Source organism: Prunus avium, chromosome 6, assembly GCF_965620075.1.
Source record: "Prunus avium chromosome 6, drPruAviu1.hap1.1, whole genome shotgun sequence".
Lineage (NCBI taxonomy): Eukaryota > Viridiplantae > Streptophyta > Magnoliopsida > Rosales > Rosaceae > Prunus > Prunus avium.
In genome coordinates, this window is record NC_142289.1 from 32,757,350 (window position 1) to 32,775,978 (window position 18,629).

Here is an 18,629-nt window from a genome sequence, read left to right on the forward strand (position 1 = left end):
AGTTTCTCTTTGGTGGTTGTCGACTTAGTTTGGTTGCACAGTTTGTGGTTGTTGGATTGTGCAACACATATTGTCTGCCGCGCAAATCTCACGGCCTGGAGTTCCGGGCCGAGAGGATGTGCGTTGACACGCGGTTTCCTGCTTTTGGGTGCGGTGCGGTTGTGCGCGGGCGTGCCAGCACGGTCTACCGTGCGTCGAGATGTTTGATGAGTGTTGGATGGATAAATGGTGCGCCTGTTTGAACTCGTCTTCTTAATCAAACGATTGTAGCCGAGAGAGGAAATGGTCTCGGCTGTTAGATTCACGGCATGAACTACAAGGCCGTTGAGTGATGGTGTTGGTGGCGGGTTTTGGGCAGTGCTCCGGCGCGCTGCTCAGGGAGCGACGGTCGTGTGATATATGGGGTGAGTGAACGAACAACAAGGATGGTGCTCCGGCGCCTTGAAAATCAAGGGTCGTATGATATATTGATGAATGGATTTTCCTTACAACCTAACACTACTCCTAGGAAAGCAAGTAAAGATATTGAAAGTGCATTACAGGAAAAAATAAGTTGCTCCGTGGGAGGCTTTGTTTTGGTATTGAACCCTTTGAATGTAGCTCGAGCCTTGTATTTATAGGGAGAGTCCCTGGAGGAGTAATCGAGGCTGAAAATCTGCGTGGTGGAGCTTGATCAGAGCAAGTGGGCAGTCCAATCGACATTTGGGATCGTGAAGTATGGTGGTGTGACCCCTGAAATCCTGGTGAATCTCGGCCGCCGTTCTCTATCGTGGGTTCTGAACTTCTGGCCGTGGAGACGCATTTATGGCCTGGATAGCTGGTGAACCAATATCTCAAGCTGTCAGAATTCCTTGTGAGAATGTCCACGTCTAATCACTCTGATTCGCATCACCAAATCCTGACTTTAATCACTTCCCACCTTCCCTCATGCATTAAATGCTTCTTCGTGGCCAGTGGGTTTGCTGTATTAAACAGGCACTACTTCATTAAATGAAGCATGGGACCCTGCGATCACGTGGTGATTTGACCTGACTATCCTCGGCCATGACCCTTCTCGGCCTCGGTCTCGGCCTTCAGTCGAGGCCGAGATGTCCGTGCCTTAGCAATTTCCTTTGATTTTCAGAAGAGCGAAGTATTCTGGCGAAACGCTGCGTTTCAGCTTTTACGAACAAGTGCCAAGGCCGAGAAAAAGGGGCTCCTTCGGCCAGCTCACAGCCGTGATTTATTAGGCACAAACACATATATGTTATTTGTTTTAGGGTTTCTTAAGGCAGTGTTGTATTTTGTGGGCTTTTGTCTATTATGGGCTTTGCTATTTGTGGGCTTTTTGCCTTTATGTTTTTGGTTGGCTTTGGTTTTATGTCAGTTTTGAGTTCTGAGTTTAGGTCAGTTTTGGGTTATGACTTTATGCTAGTTGTAAGTGTTATGCCTATTTTGAGTTTTATTATTTTAGAGAGTTTTTTCAATTGAATTTGTTTGAACTCATTTTTTTGAGTTTCTCAATGAAACTTGATTTTGAACAAAAAAAACCCCTGTGATTATGGGTTTGGTCATTTTGTTTTGGCAGCCTCTATTTGGACCCAACCTTTACATAAGTTAAGCCAACTTATTTTTTTGACCAACTATATTTCAAAATAATGTATATATATGTAAGTGCACCTAATTACATTCCAAAACTATCATTAGAAACCAATCGAGTTGAGCTACGAAATTTTATAAGTGAATTCAACTCACCCTCATATAGGGATTGCAACAGAGCGGATCATGGCCAAATTGCAATTACCCTTTTGTTATCGGGATAATTCCCTTTTGAGTTGGTACAATACTCTAACATGCACCAAGATTCTTCTAAGTTTTGGACACCAATTGGTACAGTAGTAATGGACTTGTAGCTCAAATGGTTAATATCATTTTTACCCATGTACTAGAGGTTTAGGTTCGATTTCCCCTTGCGTCAATATCAATTGTATGAAAGAGAAAAAAATATCTAACAAAGTAAAGGTAGTGTGCCACTCTATGAAATGGTCCTTGATCAATTCGAGTTATTTTGGAATTTGTGATTTAAAATGCTTGAATTTAGTTAAATTTATGCCGTTCAATTGCTTAAGTATTTATGTTTGCATTAGAAAAAACAGAAAGAATGAATTTAGAAGGGGCTTATAGCTCAAATGGTTAATAGAATTTACCCATGCATCCAAGTTCGTAGGTTAGATTTCACCATCCTCGATTTCAATTGTATAAATAAATAAATAAATTGAATTTATGATGTTTCATTGAATCTAGTCATGTGAAATAACTCATATATTCTATAGGCTGGGCGTGTCCATTTTTTTTAATATATAAATAGTATCGCCGCACAGCTATACTATTTAAAAAGAAAATTTAATCGTGAAATGTCGCCAGCATAGACCCAGGTTTTTTTTTTCTTCTAAATTTAAAAAAAATAAAATTAGTTTATTTACTTCTGTTTTTTGACCTATTGATTGTAACAAAATCTCTCCTAATTGATTCACCAACACCAGGATGCCTAACCTTTATGGCAACTACTATGAGGCTTCACATGTTGACCAGGCTACCTAAATCTTAAAGTAGCTCTCGATCGATGCACTTGAGCAATACTTCCAGATGCTACAGGTTTATCTTCAAAATTATCAAAAATCTTAGGGAGCTTGCAGCCAAACGCTAGTTCGATAGTCTTCTTGGTGTAGGCAAAGCTATGGTCAGGAGCTTTGGTGTGAAGCTCTGAGAGCTTGGTGCATGCATAAATCTCTCGGGAAGAGATGCAAATTTGATGATTCAATCACCGAAAGATATGGAAATTTGATTCCATTGTTTTCAATGTGGGATTTTATAGTCCTGAGTCCTGACTGAAGGACGAAGCACTGCGAAGCTGGTGGCTAAGTACCGGCCAGGCATGCCAATTTTGTATGTGTCAGCTGGTGCCTGAGAAAACAACTCTCTTTTTGACTGGTCATGCAGTGATGCAAATCCAGCAAGGCGTAGCCTCATATACACGGGTGTTTTCCCTCTTCTCAGAATCTTAGCTCTGGCTCCATAAGAGCTTCTCATGCTTCTCAAAATTACAAAACTATTATTAAATGCTGTCAAATTTTATTATTTCATTTAAACTCACTCACAATAACTGCAACTGCACCATCAAACTCAATAAATGACGGTTGTCCTAAACCAATGCCAAAATTACACAAATTGTACAAATATAGGCCTTTTCAAACACACATGAGTTTTACTTACTGTATGGGTGGAAATATGAAAAGAAAACATAAACTAGCTGCAGATTAAAGCATGTCATTTTCCTTTTGATAGAAAATATATAGTTCACAAAAATCACTTTGTAAAAATTCTCCCTTCCCTTCCAACCCAATCCTGGCATTGGGGCAAGTATTTTCCATCATGGCTAACTAGTTCCAACTTGTAACCAAGCAAACCATCTAAAGAGTTTGACTGGTATATATGAACCAGACAAGAAACAAAAGAGTTTTAACTTGGAAAATTAGTTTAGTTAACATAAAGATGGGTACTCAACACAAGTTCAATCAAGGAACAACAGTATATATACCATTATCAGCCGCTATCCCAAAATAACACACTCCTCTCCAGAACATCAATGAATTGATAAAGTTTAGGCTCATTATTTCATCCTCAAACTAGAAGCCATTAGTATATATATTATACATTATGTGGGAAGAGAGACAAACCAACCTTTGATTTTAAAGATCCTCTGTAGATAACTAATTTTGAAGTCAATGTCAATTGACTTCACCTATAATGGTCTATGTTTTGTCAAAGTTTCTGATACCCAAAACAGTAGCCACGTTATCTATAGAAACATTTTCAAGCTAGGAGAGTCGTGAGAAGGCACACCTAAATTTATATATTTGGCCTTCCATATACTGCAAGATGCCAAGTGATAGGAATACAAAGTAAATAAATCATCATAGATTAAGGGAAAAGTTCAAAAGAGATATCCCATTAAACAGAACTAATACCAGAAATTAAGGATGCAAGTGAGAAGGCATTTTCACCTCCTGCCATACGCACAACCACTCTAATACCTTTATGGTTGTTGAAGGTGCAGCAGTTCCAAATTTCATTGTCCAAATATGCATATTAATTTCACAGTGATTTTTTTATCAAAGGCAACAAAGCAGGATCCACTTCATCTTTCGACAGTAAATTAACTATCAGCTCCGTTGTTGATGCATCTAAAGAAAAACCCTTCTCTGCCATTGTTTGAATAAGTACCATTGCCCTTGATGTCTGTTTATTATGGATGAACCCTCGGATAATTGTGTTAAAGGTCCAACCATCTGGAGAACAGCCTTTCTCTTCCATTTGGATAAGCAAATTTTCTGCTTCACGTGTTAGGCCTGCGATACAGAGCCCACTAATCATTATATTGTATGTCCTCACATTAGGTTGAAGTCCTTTTGATGATAAACCACAAAAGAGATCCCTTGCAGATTCAATTTTTCCAGTTTTGCACAAACCTTCAATAAGAATACTGTAAATCACAATATCAATATCCAACTTCTTCGCTTCCATCTCTCCAAACAATTGCATTGCCCTAGAAAGTTGTCGGTTTTTACACAGGCCGTCCAGTAAAATAGAATAAGTTCGAACATTTGGAAGCTGGCCACAAGCTTGCATCTTGGAGAACAACTTTTGTGCATAATCTATTCTACCCACTTTGCAAAAACCGTCCACAAGACTGGTATAAGTAATGGTATCTGCAACCAGTCCCTTATGACACATATCCAGAAAAAGCATCATGGCCTTATTAATCTTTTTATGCTTACAATATCCATTTATCAATGTGCTGTAACTAACAACATCAACCATGGAGCCCTTGCTAAGCATTAGTTCAAAAACCTTTTTCGCCTTGCCTATTTCTCCTCGCAAACAGTAACCATCCATGAGTGAATTGTACGTAACCGAATCAGGATCAATATCTCTTCGAATCATTATTTCAACCACGCCTTCTGCTTCCACGACCATTCCCTCCTTACAAAGTGTGTCTACCAAGACGTTGAAAGTGAACACATCTGGAAAGATATTTTTACTCACCATTTCATTCAACAACCTTGTAGCTTCTTTCCACGCGCCTAATTTGCAAACTCCATGAATCAAGGATGTATAGGTAATGACATTTGGCGCAATACCCTTGCTCATCATTTCTGAGAAGAGGTTCAATGCATCAACAACTAGTGTATCCTTACAAAGACTGTCGATGATTGTGCTATAGACAACTAGGTAAGGCTTGCAAGCTCCTTCCTCCATCTTCCTAAGCAACTGAATAGCAGCACTATTGTTACCTTTCATGCAAAAGCCCCTTATTATTGTGCCAAAAGTAACCACATTAGGCTGACAATTACCTCCCCTCATCATCTTGTGGAGAAGGGTTGCCGCCTCCGCCACTCTATTCTCAAGAAGAAAGCCTTTGATTAGAGTGGTGAAGGTAAAGACATCTGGTTCAAGACCAAGTTTGAAGAATTTTCCCAATACAGATAAACTAAACCCCATTTGGTTTAGATGACAATAACAATTTATGAGAATGGTTAGGGTATAAACATCATGTCCAATTCTCGACACACCCATTTGGTTATACAATGAGATGACGGCCGAGTAATGCTTCAATTTTGCAACTTGACCCAATATTTGATTGAAAGGAACAACTGAAGGCCGAGGACGCATTTGGAGCATTCTATCAAACACATTGAAAGCATCCTCAACATTTGTGATTTTGGGTGAGTCTCTCACTGGCTGGTCTAGTTGGGTTCTTGTAGATTTGATTGGTTTCGAAGGTTGAGAGTGAAAGAAAGCAAAGTAATTGTTGTCGAAAACAACAAGAGTGGAGTTAGAGTGAAGACAAGGCATACCTCTCCATCTCCGACTGCTGCAATAAAAAGAAGCAGCAGCTATATTCCGCATCATCATCATCTTCAGCATCTCAGTGAGTCAGTGAGTCTCAGCCAACCTTCAACATTTAGGAAGCGAGACCAAATCTCGAAAGGGAGCGGCGGAGCTCTCAAGTGCGTGGATGATGATCCAGTCGACAAAAACTTTGTTTCGATGAGTTTCGAATTAGATTTCCTTTTCTAATTTGCATTTAGGCAACAACTTCGAGAATAATGCTATGTCGGGAAAGGGTTGGGCTTTTCTATGTCGAGAATAATGCATTTTAACAAAAAGATTATTTCAGGAAAGGGTTGTTACCAATGAATTAAATATAGAGTGTTTCGGAATTATCTCGAGTCCTCATCAATATTTTTAATTTATAATATGGTATCTTTACTCAAACCAATGCAATTCGTGTGTGAAGGAAACCAAAATATTGAATTTTAGATACTTTCCATGCTATCTTTTATATTATTTTAGGGTGCTTCTATTTTATAGAGCATATGCTCCAATAAAAAAAAATATGGGAAATATATTTGTATGTATTATAACATCTACAACTATACTTCTTATTTTTTAGGTAAAATTTAGCTTAGAAACTAGAAAGCTATGTTTCCTCATCAATACTAACTAGGCTTATTTAATATAGTACTCCCTGAAACTTCAGTCAAATCTCACTTTACCCTCCCAAAGTTAAAGTGACCCACTTAACCCCCTTGACTGTGATTTCGTGTTCCACTTTACCCCCTTCGTTATCTCCATTAATAACTATGTTAGTTTTGATGATGTGCTATGGCTATTATAGTCTTTTTACCACAAGTGATGATATGTCATGTGAATGGCCCACTTTTTTTGTTTCAATTGAATTAAATATAAAATAATGTAATTACTTGTTTAATTAAAAACTAGTCTCTCCGCACGCACTTCCACTCCTACGAGAGGCTTTTTAAAAAAAATTAAAATTTATTTTAGAATTAAAAAAGATTATGGCTAGTTGTGTTCCATAAAAATAGGCCATTATCTGAATTTCTTTTAATTTTAATTTTTTTAAATACGAAAAAGTGTGAATTTATCATATTATCCTCATTTAATTAATAATTTCAATTCTTAATGTTTTCATTAACCAAAGGCATTTTTTGGTATTTTGAATGTTTCACCATTCTCTACCTTTTACTTTATATATACTAGCCTCTCTGCATGTGCTTCCGCGCCTGCGAGAGGCTTTTTAAAAGAAAAAATTAAATTTATTTTAGAACTAAAAAAGATAATGGGTAGTTGTGTTCCATAAAAAGAGGATCAATTATCTGATTTTTCTTTTAATTTTAAATTTTTTTAATATGAAAAAGTGTAAATTTACCATATTATCCTCACTTAATTAATAATTTCAATTCTTAATGTTTGCATTAACCAAGGGCATTTTCTGATATTTTGAATGTTTCACCATTCTCTGCCTTTTGCTTTATATATATAGAAGATATAGATAAATATATAAATAGGAAAATTAATAAATAAAAATATTACCTCTCTATGCTTTAAAAAGAAAATTAAATTAAATTAAATATAGAGTCCTCATCAATATTTCAAGAACAATGCTATGTCGGGAAAGGGTTGGGCTTTTCTTTTTTCGTCATTTTTACAAAAAATTTATTTCAGTGGGTTAATTCTTACCAATGAATTAAATATAGACTCCTCATCAATATTTTTAAATTTTAATTAAATATAGCCAATGCAATTCTTGTGGGAAGGAAACCAAAATATTGAGTAATATTAAAAAAAAAAAAAAACAACAACAACAACAACAACAAAGTTGAGCAATTCTTAAGCTACTGTCCTTGTCTCTCACATTTTGAGTTTTGGATACTTTCCTTGCAATCTTTTATACTATTTTAGGGTGCTTCTATTTTATAGAGCATCTACTCCAACAAAAAAATAAATATATTTTCATGTATTATAACATCTACAACTATACTTCCTATTTTTTAGTTAAAATTTAACTTAGAAACTAGAAAGCTATGTTTCCTTATCAATACTAACTAATACTAACTGTCTAACACCTACAAGTATATTATATTTTTCTTCATCAATACTTAATAATATTTTAATTGTACAGGGGGGAGTATGTAAGATCCCACATCGACCAACGGAGAAGGGGTGATGTGCCTTATATGAACATGATTGCCTCCATCTAGCACGAGGCCTTTTGGGAGCTCACTGGCTTCGGAGTCATGGGAACTCCGAAGTTAAGCGAGTTGGGGCTAGAACAATCCCAGGATGGGTGATCCACTGGAAAGTTGCTAGTGAGTTCCCATAAACAAAACCGTGATGGTAGAGAAGGGGGCCCAAAGAGGACAATATCGTGTTACGGTGGAGCCGATCCTGGGATGTGATAGAGTATATCTACTTTAACTAACTTGACTAAGCATATATTTATAAGCAACATTGTCTTTTATGTGTGTACTACGAATAAAATATATACTACTACAAAGGGTTAACTGGTGATTTGCCCCATGAACTTTTAACCAGCTTTCGATTCACCCCTATCTTTTATTTATTTATTTATAAAATTAAGGATATGAACTTTTTTTCCGCCAATTTCCCCCCTACCATCTAAATCCTCAACATTTCATCCACTCAGATAAATTATTTTTAAAAATTATTTTTTTGGAAAACCCTTCCCCCCACCTCCCCCTTCTGTATTTTTCATTCCCCGAACCTAGCCCACCCTCCAGGGGCGGATCCACAGAGGAGCAAGGGTGGTCAATTGACCCCTGCAACCCTTGAATCCGCCACATGAGGAAAGAAAATTGACCCCTGCAAGGGCTGGATGGCTGGGCAATTCATGCCCGCCATCTGTTCGAGGAAATGCCTGAAAGGAACGCAGAACCTTCAGCGCAGCAAGCAGCTCTGCGTGCAGCGCGCTCCTTCTATTTTTTTCATCTTTTGCTTCACCTTGAAACGACACCGTTCGTTTAAGTTCTTTTTTCTTTTAAAAACATATTAAAAAAAACAGGGGCAGCAACCTGCTACCCGATAAAACTCCACAATCCAAATACATTAGACAATTCATATGAAATATACTATTCTGTTTCCAATTTTTTTTCTTTTCCCAATCTTGCCTTTTCTCTTATTTTTCAGTTAATTTTTTTCTTTGTTCCTTTCGCTCTTTACTTCTTCTTTTTTTTGGTCTGACTTTTGCTCTTTACTTTGTGTTTTGTTTTTATTTTCCTTTTTTCTTTTTGCTTACACCATATGCGAACTTGGTAATGGCAAGGAGGTCTGATAAGACTGCAATGAAGGAGACCAATTTTTTCAATGCTCATTGTGCTGCTTCGGTAGCAAATGTAGATTGTGTCTACTAGCGAGAAACCAAGAGTGTGCCACATTGACTGCTCAAGTCGCCTCCTTGAAGGATGAAGTTACCGAATTGCATAGGCTCCTCAAACATGCAAACCAACATATAGAAGCACTAAAAAAGAAAAATTGAGACTTTGCTGAACTGGTGGTATTACAAAGTAGTGTATCAATTTGAGATGAAGAGATGCAATTCTCTATGATAATGAACATGAGTATTTTGTATGGTTTTATTTATTAAGTATGATATTATCGTTTCATTTCGATGGGTCTATTTTGTATAATTTTTTTTTACCTTTTACATGTTGACCCCCGGAATGAAAATTCCTGGATCCGCCACTGCCACCCTCCCTCTCCTCTGGGTTTTTCTTCTCTTCCCTTTCCCCCATGACCACCACCCTCCACTCCCAGACCAATCCCCCACCCCACAGATCCCTCCCCTCTTCTATTTTTTTACCCCCGAGCCTAGCCCACCCCCTCTCCCCTTGGGTTTTCTTCTCCTCCCATTCCCCATGTGACCATCACCCTCCACCCTCAGACCAATCCTTCATACCCAAATCAATCCCTCACCCCACAGATCCCTTCCCTTCCTCCCCATTCTTCTTTTTGTTCTCTCTCCCCGAGACCCATCCCTCATCCCTTGCTAGCTAAGACCCAAACCCATTCCATCCCCCAACCCTTGCCTCTAGAACAGACCCAGAAGAGAGGGAGGGGGGGGGGGGTGTGGTGGAGGTTGAGGATTAGTTAGGTTTTTAGAGGAGAGGGAATTTTGAAATATATATATAGGTTTTGGGATGAACTATTGCTGCTGGAGATTGGAATCCGGTAGATAGGGCTGCTGATGGGGTCGTTTTGAAGCCAGGTTAAAAAAAAAAAAAAAATTAACACACATGGACTAAAACGGCGTCGTTTTGGCTAGGCGGTTTTATAAAAAAAGGAAGCTCGCGTCGCGCACGAGTACAAGCTTTTTCTTATTTCCTCTGCTAGGCATTTCGTTGAGCACTTGGTGTGCTCCTTGGGGTCGCCTGACCCCATTTATCCCTCTATGCATCCGCCCTTGGTTGGCTTTGGCTTTTTGTCAATTTTGGGCTCTAGCTTTATGCCAATTGTAAGTGTTATGCCTATTTTGAGTTTATTATTTTAGTGAGTTTTTTCAATTGAATTTGTTTGAACTCATTTTTTTGAGTTTCTCTATGATATAATTGCCATTGACTTTTTATTAATGAAACTTGATTTCGACAAAAAATAAATAAATAAACCTTGTGATTATGGGTTTGGTCATTTTGTTTTGGCAGCCTCTATTTGGACCCAATCTCTACATAAGTTAAGCCAACTTATTATTTTGACCAACTATATTTCAAAATAATGTAAATATATGTAAGTGCACCTAATTACATTCCAAAACTATCATTAGAACCCAATCGAGTTGAGCTACGAAATTTTATAAGTAATTCAACTCACCCACAAATAGGGATTGCAACAGAGCGGATCATGGCCGAATTGCAATTACCCTTTTGTTATCGGGATGATTCCCTTTCGAGTTGGTATAATACTCTGACATGCACCAAGATTCTTCTAAGTTTTGGACACCAATTGGTACAGTAGCAATGGGCTTGTAGCTCAAGTGGTTAATAGGATTTTTATCCATGTACTAGAGGTTCTAGGTTCGATTTCCCCTTGCGTCAATATCAATTGTATGAAAGAGAAAGAAAAAAAAATCTAACAAAGTAAAGGTAGTTTGCCACTCTATGAAATGGTCCTTGATCAATTCGAGTTATTTTGGAATTGGTGATTTAAAATGCATGAATTTAGTTAAATTTATGCCATTCAATTGCTTAAATATTTATGTTTGCATTAGAAAAAAAAAATGAATTTAGAAGGGGCTTGTAGCTCAAATGGCTAATAGCATTTACCCATGCATCCGAGTTTGTAGATTCGATTTCACCATCCTCCATTTCAATTGTATAAATAAATAAACTGAATTTATGATGTTTCATTGAATCTAGTAATGTGAAATAACTCATTGAATCTGCTCCTTTCACATACAATTGTTTATATATATATATATATATATATATATATATATATATATATATGAACGTTCCCATAATAACAAAGAAAAACTAGAACAGAATAATTATAGGCCAAGCCATACTATTGGCATAAGCAACCATGATATTTATTGAGGGGGAATATCAAAGATATGCAGGTCGAAGTCATATTGGCAAGGCAGTAAAAGTTTGTTTATGAAATAAAAAAAAAGTGGATGTTTTTTAAAGTTTAATACGTAACTTGTACCAAAAACTCAAATTCAAGTTCCTTATTTTAAGCCTATTATTATAAAGGGACCTTCATTAATATATCTAAAATAAGGGCTGAAATTATTTAAAAAACCCTACATGGAATGCACTTTAGAAACACACCCAAAATCCAGTTACTACATAAGAAATGAGTGTTGAAGTTTCTATAAATTACATGACTGTCATTGATAAACTTAAAACAAGCCCAACACAAAAAACCAAAAAAAAAAACCCCAAATCAAGCCCAACAAGCCCGAAGTACATTGTTAATACCATATTATAGAAGTACATTGTTAATACCATTTCATACAAAAAACAAAAACAAACAAAAAACCCAAAAAAGCCCAGCAAGACATCTGATATCCTTTGCAGAAACTACCTCCAATTGTCCACAATTTCATCAGAAACAATTGTAAAAGCAAAAGGAAATACCTTTACAAGAAAAAGAAAAAAAAGTACACTGTTAATACTATGTCATAGAACTATCTTCCTAGTAAAAATCACATTATGCATATCATAAACTTCAAGTGCACAACTATAGAGCAAAATATAGAGAATGCTTTGTTACTGAAAATCTATTAATACTATATCATAGAAGTACACTGTTAATACTATGTTATAGAAATCAACTCAGTTGCAGGGTATGAACAGTATAACCACTGTTCATACCACTTACTGGAAGTTAACAACTACATCATTTTATTTGCATAATAGGTACGATAAAAGTGACAACTCCATACCACTCAAAATCAATACTCAACAATGATAAAAATATAGAGAATGACACCATCTCAACAATAGTTGCAGGTCTTGACATTCCAAATGATGAAGCAACCTTGGAAGCTAAAGAGTTGTTGCATTCCTAAAAGGACACAAATTAATGCGCAAACAACCAATTAAAAATACCCGCAAGTGCACGAATCTATCGAAGTAAAGATTATGTAAGTACGGGGTCGATCCCACGAAGAACTTGTCGGCTTCCTATAAGTTCTAGTTTGAGTACGTAAAGAATACTAATTTAACACACCACAAATGCACAAATGCAAATTGGAAACTAAAAATGAGTAAAAAAATGTAAAAGAAATGAAACAACACAAGAAACCAAACAAAAACAGAAACAGCACTTTCTATCACCCTTTTATCACCTATTTATCACATGTGAACAGTACCGTAAACAGTGAAAATAAACAGTGCGACTGGTCGTGAACAGTGATTGGCGACCGATCGTATGAACAGGGCGACCGGTCGTTTTAGTACAGAGTCGAAACTCTGTTTTTCAATTTCGACCTCTGTCCAGTTTTTGACTTATAACTTTCCAACCGTACGTCCAAAATTCACGTTCTCTATACGGTTGGATTCAGCACAGAAAATGCAAGAACACAGCGCGGACCAAAGGTCCAAAACAATTATAGAAACAGATAAAATTTAGTAACAAAGACACATAACGTGTCAAACACGCAACTCACACACACATTGGGGGGGGGGGGGGTTTGATTTGTTTGAAGTGACCTATTTCTATTGCATGAAAGTAAATGGACTTTGAAATTAAATGAGAATGGCAGAGATGAATTATCACAATGTGAAATTAAAATGTAACAAACACTAGGGTTTCGGAATCCACCCTAAACAATTCTACCTATGTTCATGAATACTCAAGTGATGAACTCTAAACGTGTTAATGAAGATGTTCGCAATCAAGACCATGGGTCGTGGCTCAAGACGCATTGATTCTCTCTAATATACGTAAAGTGCATGGTTCGTGCTACAATACTTGTGCCCTCCCCATAACCGAACCTAGGTATGGTTCGTACTTCGATTCAATTACAAGGAGAACCCATTAAGTTCAAAGAGAATATGAACATCACAAGAATCCTAATAGCATGGTGTTTACATTAGGTATTCAAGAAACCAATTCACATGGATGATTCTTACTTCATCCATTTATTGCTTAGGATAACATGAAGATACACATAATCCCAACAATCTCAAGAAGCATGCTTTCAAAGATGGCCAACCAAGGAAAAACACACATCAAGGATAGATTAATTTGGTGAATTGGAATTCATCAACAATATCTAGAAATTCATACACTCAAGCATCAAAACAATAAGGTAATCATGTTTAGGGCTTCAACCTAAGCCCTAGCTATGGAGTTTAGTTGCTCATACTTATTCCAAATACAAACTCAAAACAAAATTAGAAAGAAGTTACAGATTTTGTGAACATGGGAGCTCAAGGTCTTCAATGGTGGAAATCTCTTCCACTCTTTGCTTTGTTGCCTTTGTCTTCCTCCTTGAGCTCCCTAGCTCCAAGCTTCATCTCCAGCTCCAAAATCTCTCCAAAATTGTAGAATGATAGAAATGGATCCCTCTCCCACGTTGAAAAGCCTCTCCAATATCAGATTGCACTTCCTTTTGCTTCCCTCTCTCCTCCTTTCCAGCTTTTACTTTTAGTATTCTAATGCAAAGTCTTCACCCATTGTCTTCTTGTCCCCTTGCAAATGATGAAGCCTTGTCCTCACAAAGATGCCAAATGATTCAGGAAATATCTCATCTACTAAGGTAAATTCTTGTTACCAAGTGTTATGGTAACAAGAATAATCAAGATGACACAATGGAGGTAAAAGCTGGCCAATTCCGGATTTCCAGAGCTGTGGTAACATGCTGGATTGGTTGGATAGGCAATACTTGTCTAATGGAGCTCAAATTTGGATATGTTGTAGTTAACATCCATTGGAACAAGTCTCATGAAGATCATGACCTCATCCGAGTACCAGAGCATGTTGATCCCAGGCCAAGAAGTTGACCTACGAAAATGAACAAAAACAAAGTTTATAACCAATAATGCACTTTTAGCTCATTTTCATTCCAACCAAGGTAAAATCTAAGAAAACACAAAAAGGAAGTAAAAAGCTATAAAATGTCAAGAACTAACTCAAAATAGTGGGTGAATAACATGAAAATGAACCGAACAAGAGTGTGCTAAGGACAAGCTACAAAAGACATTTATGACATATAATCATGAAGAAAAAGCAGGACTTGAAGTAGGGAAGAAGGCAATGAGGCCCCTGGTAAACCAAACACTCCACTTATCACACAAACAGAAGAGACACACTTGCCGGAAGTAGGAAATCCTTATATATTCAAAGTATATCCTGAAATTGGGTCAGAAGACATCATCAAGGAGAGTCCAAAAGAACCTGAGTACCAAAACGAATTCCTTGAGGAAACTCCCAAAGCCAGTGACACTGCAAGTGAAACAATTAACGATGATGAAAATTCAAAACGACCTTTTGGCAATCCATGCATGAATATAGTAACAAGGGAATCACAACAACGTGGTTTGTTTGACATACTTTCTTTGCCAATGTCAAAGAGTTACATATAGTAACAAGGGAATTGCCTCAGAAGCATCAAAATGAAGATAATAAGTTATGTTGATAAGCATTCCCAAATTGTCCATCCCTCCATCTATTTCCAATTCGACATATAAATTGTCTAAATTTCTTCGGCTAAATTAAGCCAGTCTTTAATGAACTTAGAGAGATAAAAGCATTCCCAAAATTGCTCAGTACATATATTCATACATACATGCATATATATATATATATATATATATATATATATATATATATATATATATATGTGTGTGTGTGTGTGTGGATTAAAGGTAGATTTGGTCACGCTCAACCCAAAATTGCTCAGTATATATATTCATACATACATACTGATTGGTGAATTGTTGAATTAAAGGTAGACTTGGCTTAAGTGACTACATTCCCTAAAAAATTCAGCAGCAAAATCAACAATTTGCAACCGAAAATTTACCAACATAACCAGATGATAATGCAAAGTAGGAGAAGCAACATGCAACCAAATAAACAAATTCGTTCAGCTCATAAAAATGGAAATTCGAAAATAAAATTATAAAATTCAAACCACATGCATGCATTAATTCCACTGAGAGCTACAATTCACAAAACCAAAATCAAAATACCAAAAACTAATAAGAACAAAAACATCAGGATAAGGTAGAGAAGCAACAGTACCTGAGCCGATAAAAGAACTGAAATTCTAGTTTGAGATCAAACCACCGATAGCCATTTTGCTCTGTACCTCTTGATTGAAGCTAAAGCTCAAACAATCAATTGTTTCAGCTCAACAAGCTCTCACACCATTTCAGAATTCAGAGTCCAGCAACCGAAGAGCTGAATGCAAGGCAGGGAGTGAAAAGACAACATTTTCACGCTCTCAAAAGCTAAAATTGATCCCAAATAACTATACTATCAGCAAGAGCATGAGGAAAGGATCGAAATCCATACCTGAAACTACGACAATGGTCGCCGGAACCGCCGGAAACAGTGTTGGAAAACTCGAAACCCTCGAAAGTTCCTGGAGCTCGTAATGGCGCAAGGAGGCTGGGCTCAAGTGTGGTTCGCCGGCCTCCTCTGGTCATTTTCCGACCGGTCACACTTCTAGCTATGGCCGGAGCACCAAGATGTGTGTGTGTGTGTGTGTGTGTGTGTGTGTGTGTGAGAGAGAGAGAGAGAGAGAGAGAGAGAGAGAGAGAGAGAGAAGATCACCTTCTCAGCCAAACCACTAGCAAATTCTTCCCTCAAAGCATCTTCTCTCTTTTGTGTTTCCTTATTCGAACGTTCTTGGACAACTGCAGCTTTTGCTACTCTAAAAGCAATGTCATACTTGCGTTTCCACTCCTGAGCTTGTTCCCGAGCAGCAGCCAGCCTTGCTTCACCAGCACTGCATCGGGACTTGAGAATTGCAATTTCAGAACTAGCTTCATCTTCCTCAGCCTTCTGCTTTGATATGACCTGTCACCGCGCGGCTATACCATTAAAATATTCGAATATATTAAAGAGTATAGCCGGGCGGCTATACTTTTAAAATATATTCGAGTATTTTCATGGTAAATATTCGTATATATTTAGAGTATATAGCCGCGCGGCTATACCATTAAAATATTCGAATATATTTTAACAGTATCGCCGCGCGGCTATACCTCCCCCCCTTTAGCGCTACTATATGAGAGGCAATACATAGATACAAACTTTGACATTATGGTAAAGTTCCCTGCAAAACAATGTTCAATAACAGTAAGAAACTCAAAATATAAACTTCAAGGGGTAAAAGACTTATATAGAAAAACTCATTCTGATTCTCAAAAGGAAAAGAGAAAATGGAACCAAAAAATAAACAACCACAGCAAGTAGGTTTTGATGCTATAGGATGCAAAGAAAACAGATAATAAAAAGATTGATAAAAAGTAGACAGTTAAGCACTTACTAGTTGCTGCCATTGATCATACTGCAGCAAGCCACGGTATGGTATCATCACTATCCTTGTAAACGGCTTTCCATCCTTTCTCCACGCCAGTCAAAAGCCCATTCCGATACATAAACACAACCAACTCACAAATCAGATGATCGTTTCTCCACACCAGTCAAAAGCCCATTCTGATACATAAACACAACCAACTCACAAATCAGATGATCGTTTCTCCACACCAGTCAAAAGCCCTGCTGAAGCTACGTTCAGAAAATGAGGATGATTTCAGATACCACGTTGATTGTAAAAATATTCCTTCATTTCTGAATATGAAAGGGTTCAAATAAGGCTAAGAACAATCAAGTCCAGTGGCCCAATATGCTTCAACTGTTTTTTCAGAAAGGCTTAAACCAGATTGGTTCATGAAATGGTTTTGGGAATCTCACATGTAAAATCAACAACCTCAAATCCACAATCATCTGTCATAATAAGAGCACCACATTTTACAACATCAAAATTCCACATCACTATTCAAATTCATGTACCCTTTATACTTTCAAAATCGTAAACTTCCAAACTTTACCTCCTCATCTAAAAACTAAGTATGAGGAAGCATATACTATGTATGATATCAGGCGTTCCTCACCTTCTAAGTTGTGACGGAACGACGGCTTGTGGGCTTTATGTATGATATCATATATTATGTAGGACTTGAAAGGCTTGGGCCATGCATGGCACACAAGCCCAAAGCGCTTAACAAGGCACTCATCTAAGCAAGGCTTAAATGAAGTCAGCCCAATACAAGCCCAAAAGCTCTTCCCCACTAGGAAGGTTAGGTCGAGCTTAAAGAGGAAAGCCCAACATGACTTAACCTTGAACAGCAAGTCTTCGGTGAATCAGTCCAAATCATCAACATCTCCTTATTTATTAGAGCATTTCAACTGGGAGGCCACAGCCCGGGCAAGAGGCCCCACAGGGCCCCAAATGTGTTTCTAGCACCCAAGTCTTGCCAGGGCAAGAGCTGGGCTCCACCAACCTGGGCAAGCCCAAAGGCAACACTTGTCTAGCTTGCTTAGGGGTGTAAGTTGGATTGGAAAATCCGATTCCGACCGATTCCAGTTCGAATATTTCCAAAAAAATTCCGACTCCGATAAATCCGATATCCGAAAATGCCGAATCCGATATTTCCGATAAATGCCGAAAATTCTGCAATTCCGATCCGAAAAAATTCCGAAGCTCTCCGACCCATTCCGATCCGATTTTTCCAATTTTTTCCGGAAAATTCCGAGTTTCTAATTATAATTCCATTATTTGTAGTATATAGGTCTTATTTTCATATCTTATTTGCTATATTTCAATACCATTATAGAAATATTCATATAACAAAAATGCGCTTGTTTGAATGTAACAAAAATGCATATGTGTGCTTGTTATATCCAAATGTACTACATATATGGTAAATGTAGGGAGTGTCATACTATTTCATTTTATATTCTATGTATGTATGTATTTTTTTAAAATTTTAAACTATTTTCATTTAAACTTTTAATTATAAAATTATTTTATACATAAAACAACATAAGTATATTCATTGGAGCTTGACAATTATAGTATTCCAATTGTCTAGAGCAAGACTAACATATTGAATGCAAGTTTAACACTCTTATTCCCCTAGTATTCCAATAGTATAGATTGTTGTGTATATATATATATATAATATTTAAATATAGGGTAGGCTCGGAAGACAAACAATAAAACACATTTTTTAGTTATTTATGAA

The 18,629-nt window shown here is 37.1% G+C and overlaps 1 protein-coding gene across 1 annotated transcript; it reads right to left on the reverse strand.

The window, feature by feature from the left end:
• Window positions 1-3,926: 3,926 nt before the first annotated feature.
• Window positions 3,927-6,251, reverse strand: LOC110752740 (uncharacterized). Its single transcript, XM_021953458.2, has one exon. The coding sequence runs from the start codon at window positions 5,965-5,967 to the stop codon at window positions 4,135-4,137; it is 1,833 nt and encodes a 610-aa protein (XP_021809150.2). The 5' UTR covers window positions 5,968-6,251; the 3' UTR covers window positions 3,927-4,134.
• Window positions 6,252-18,629: the final 12,378 nt, after the last annotated feature.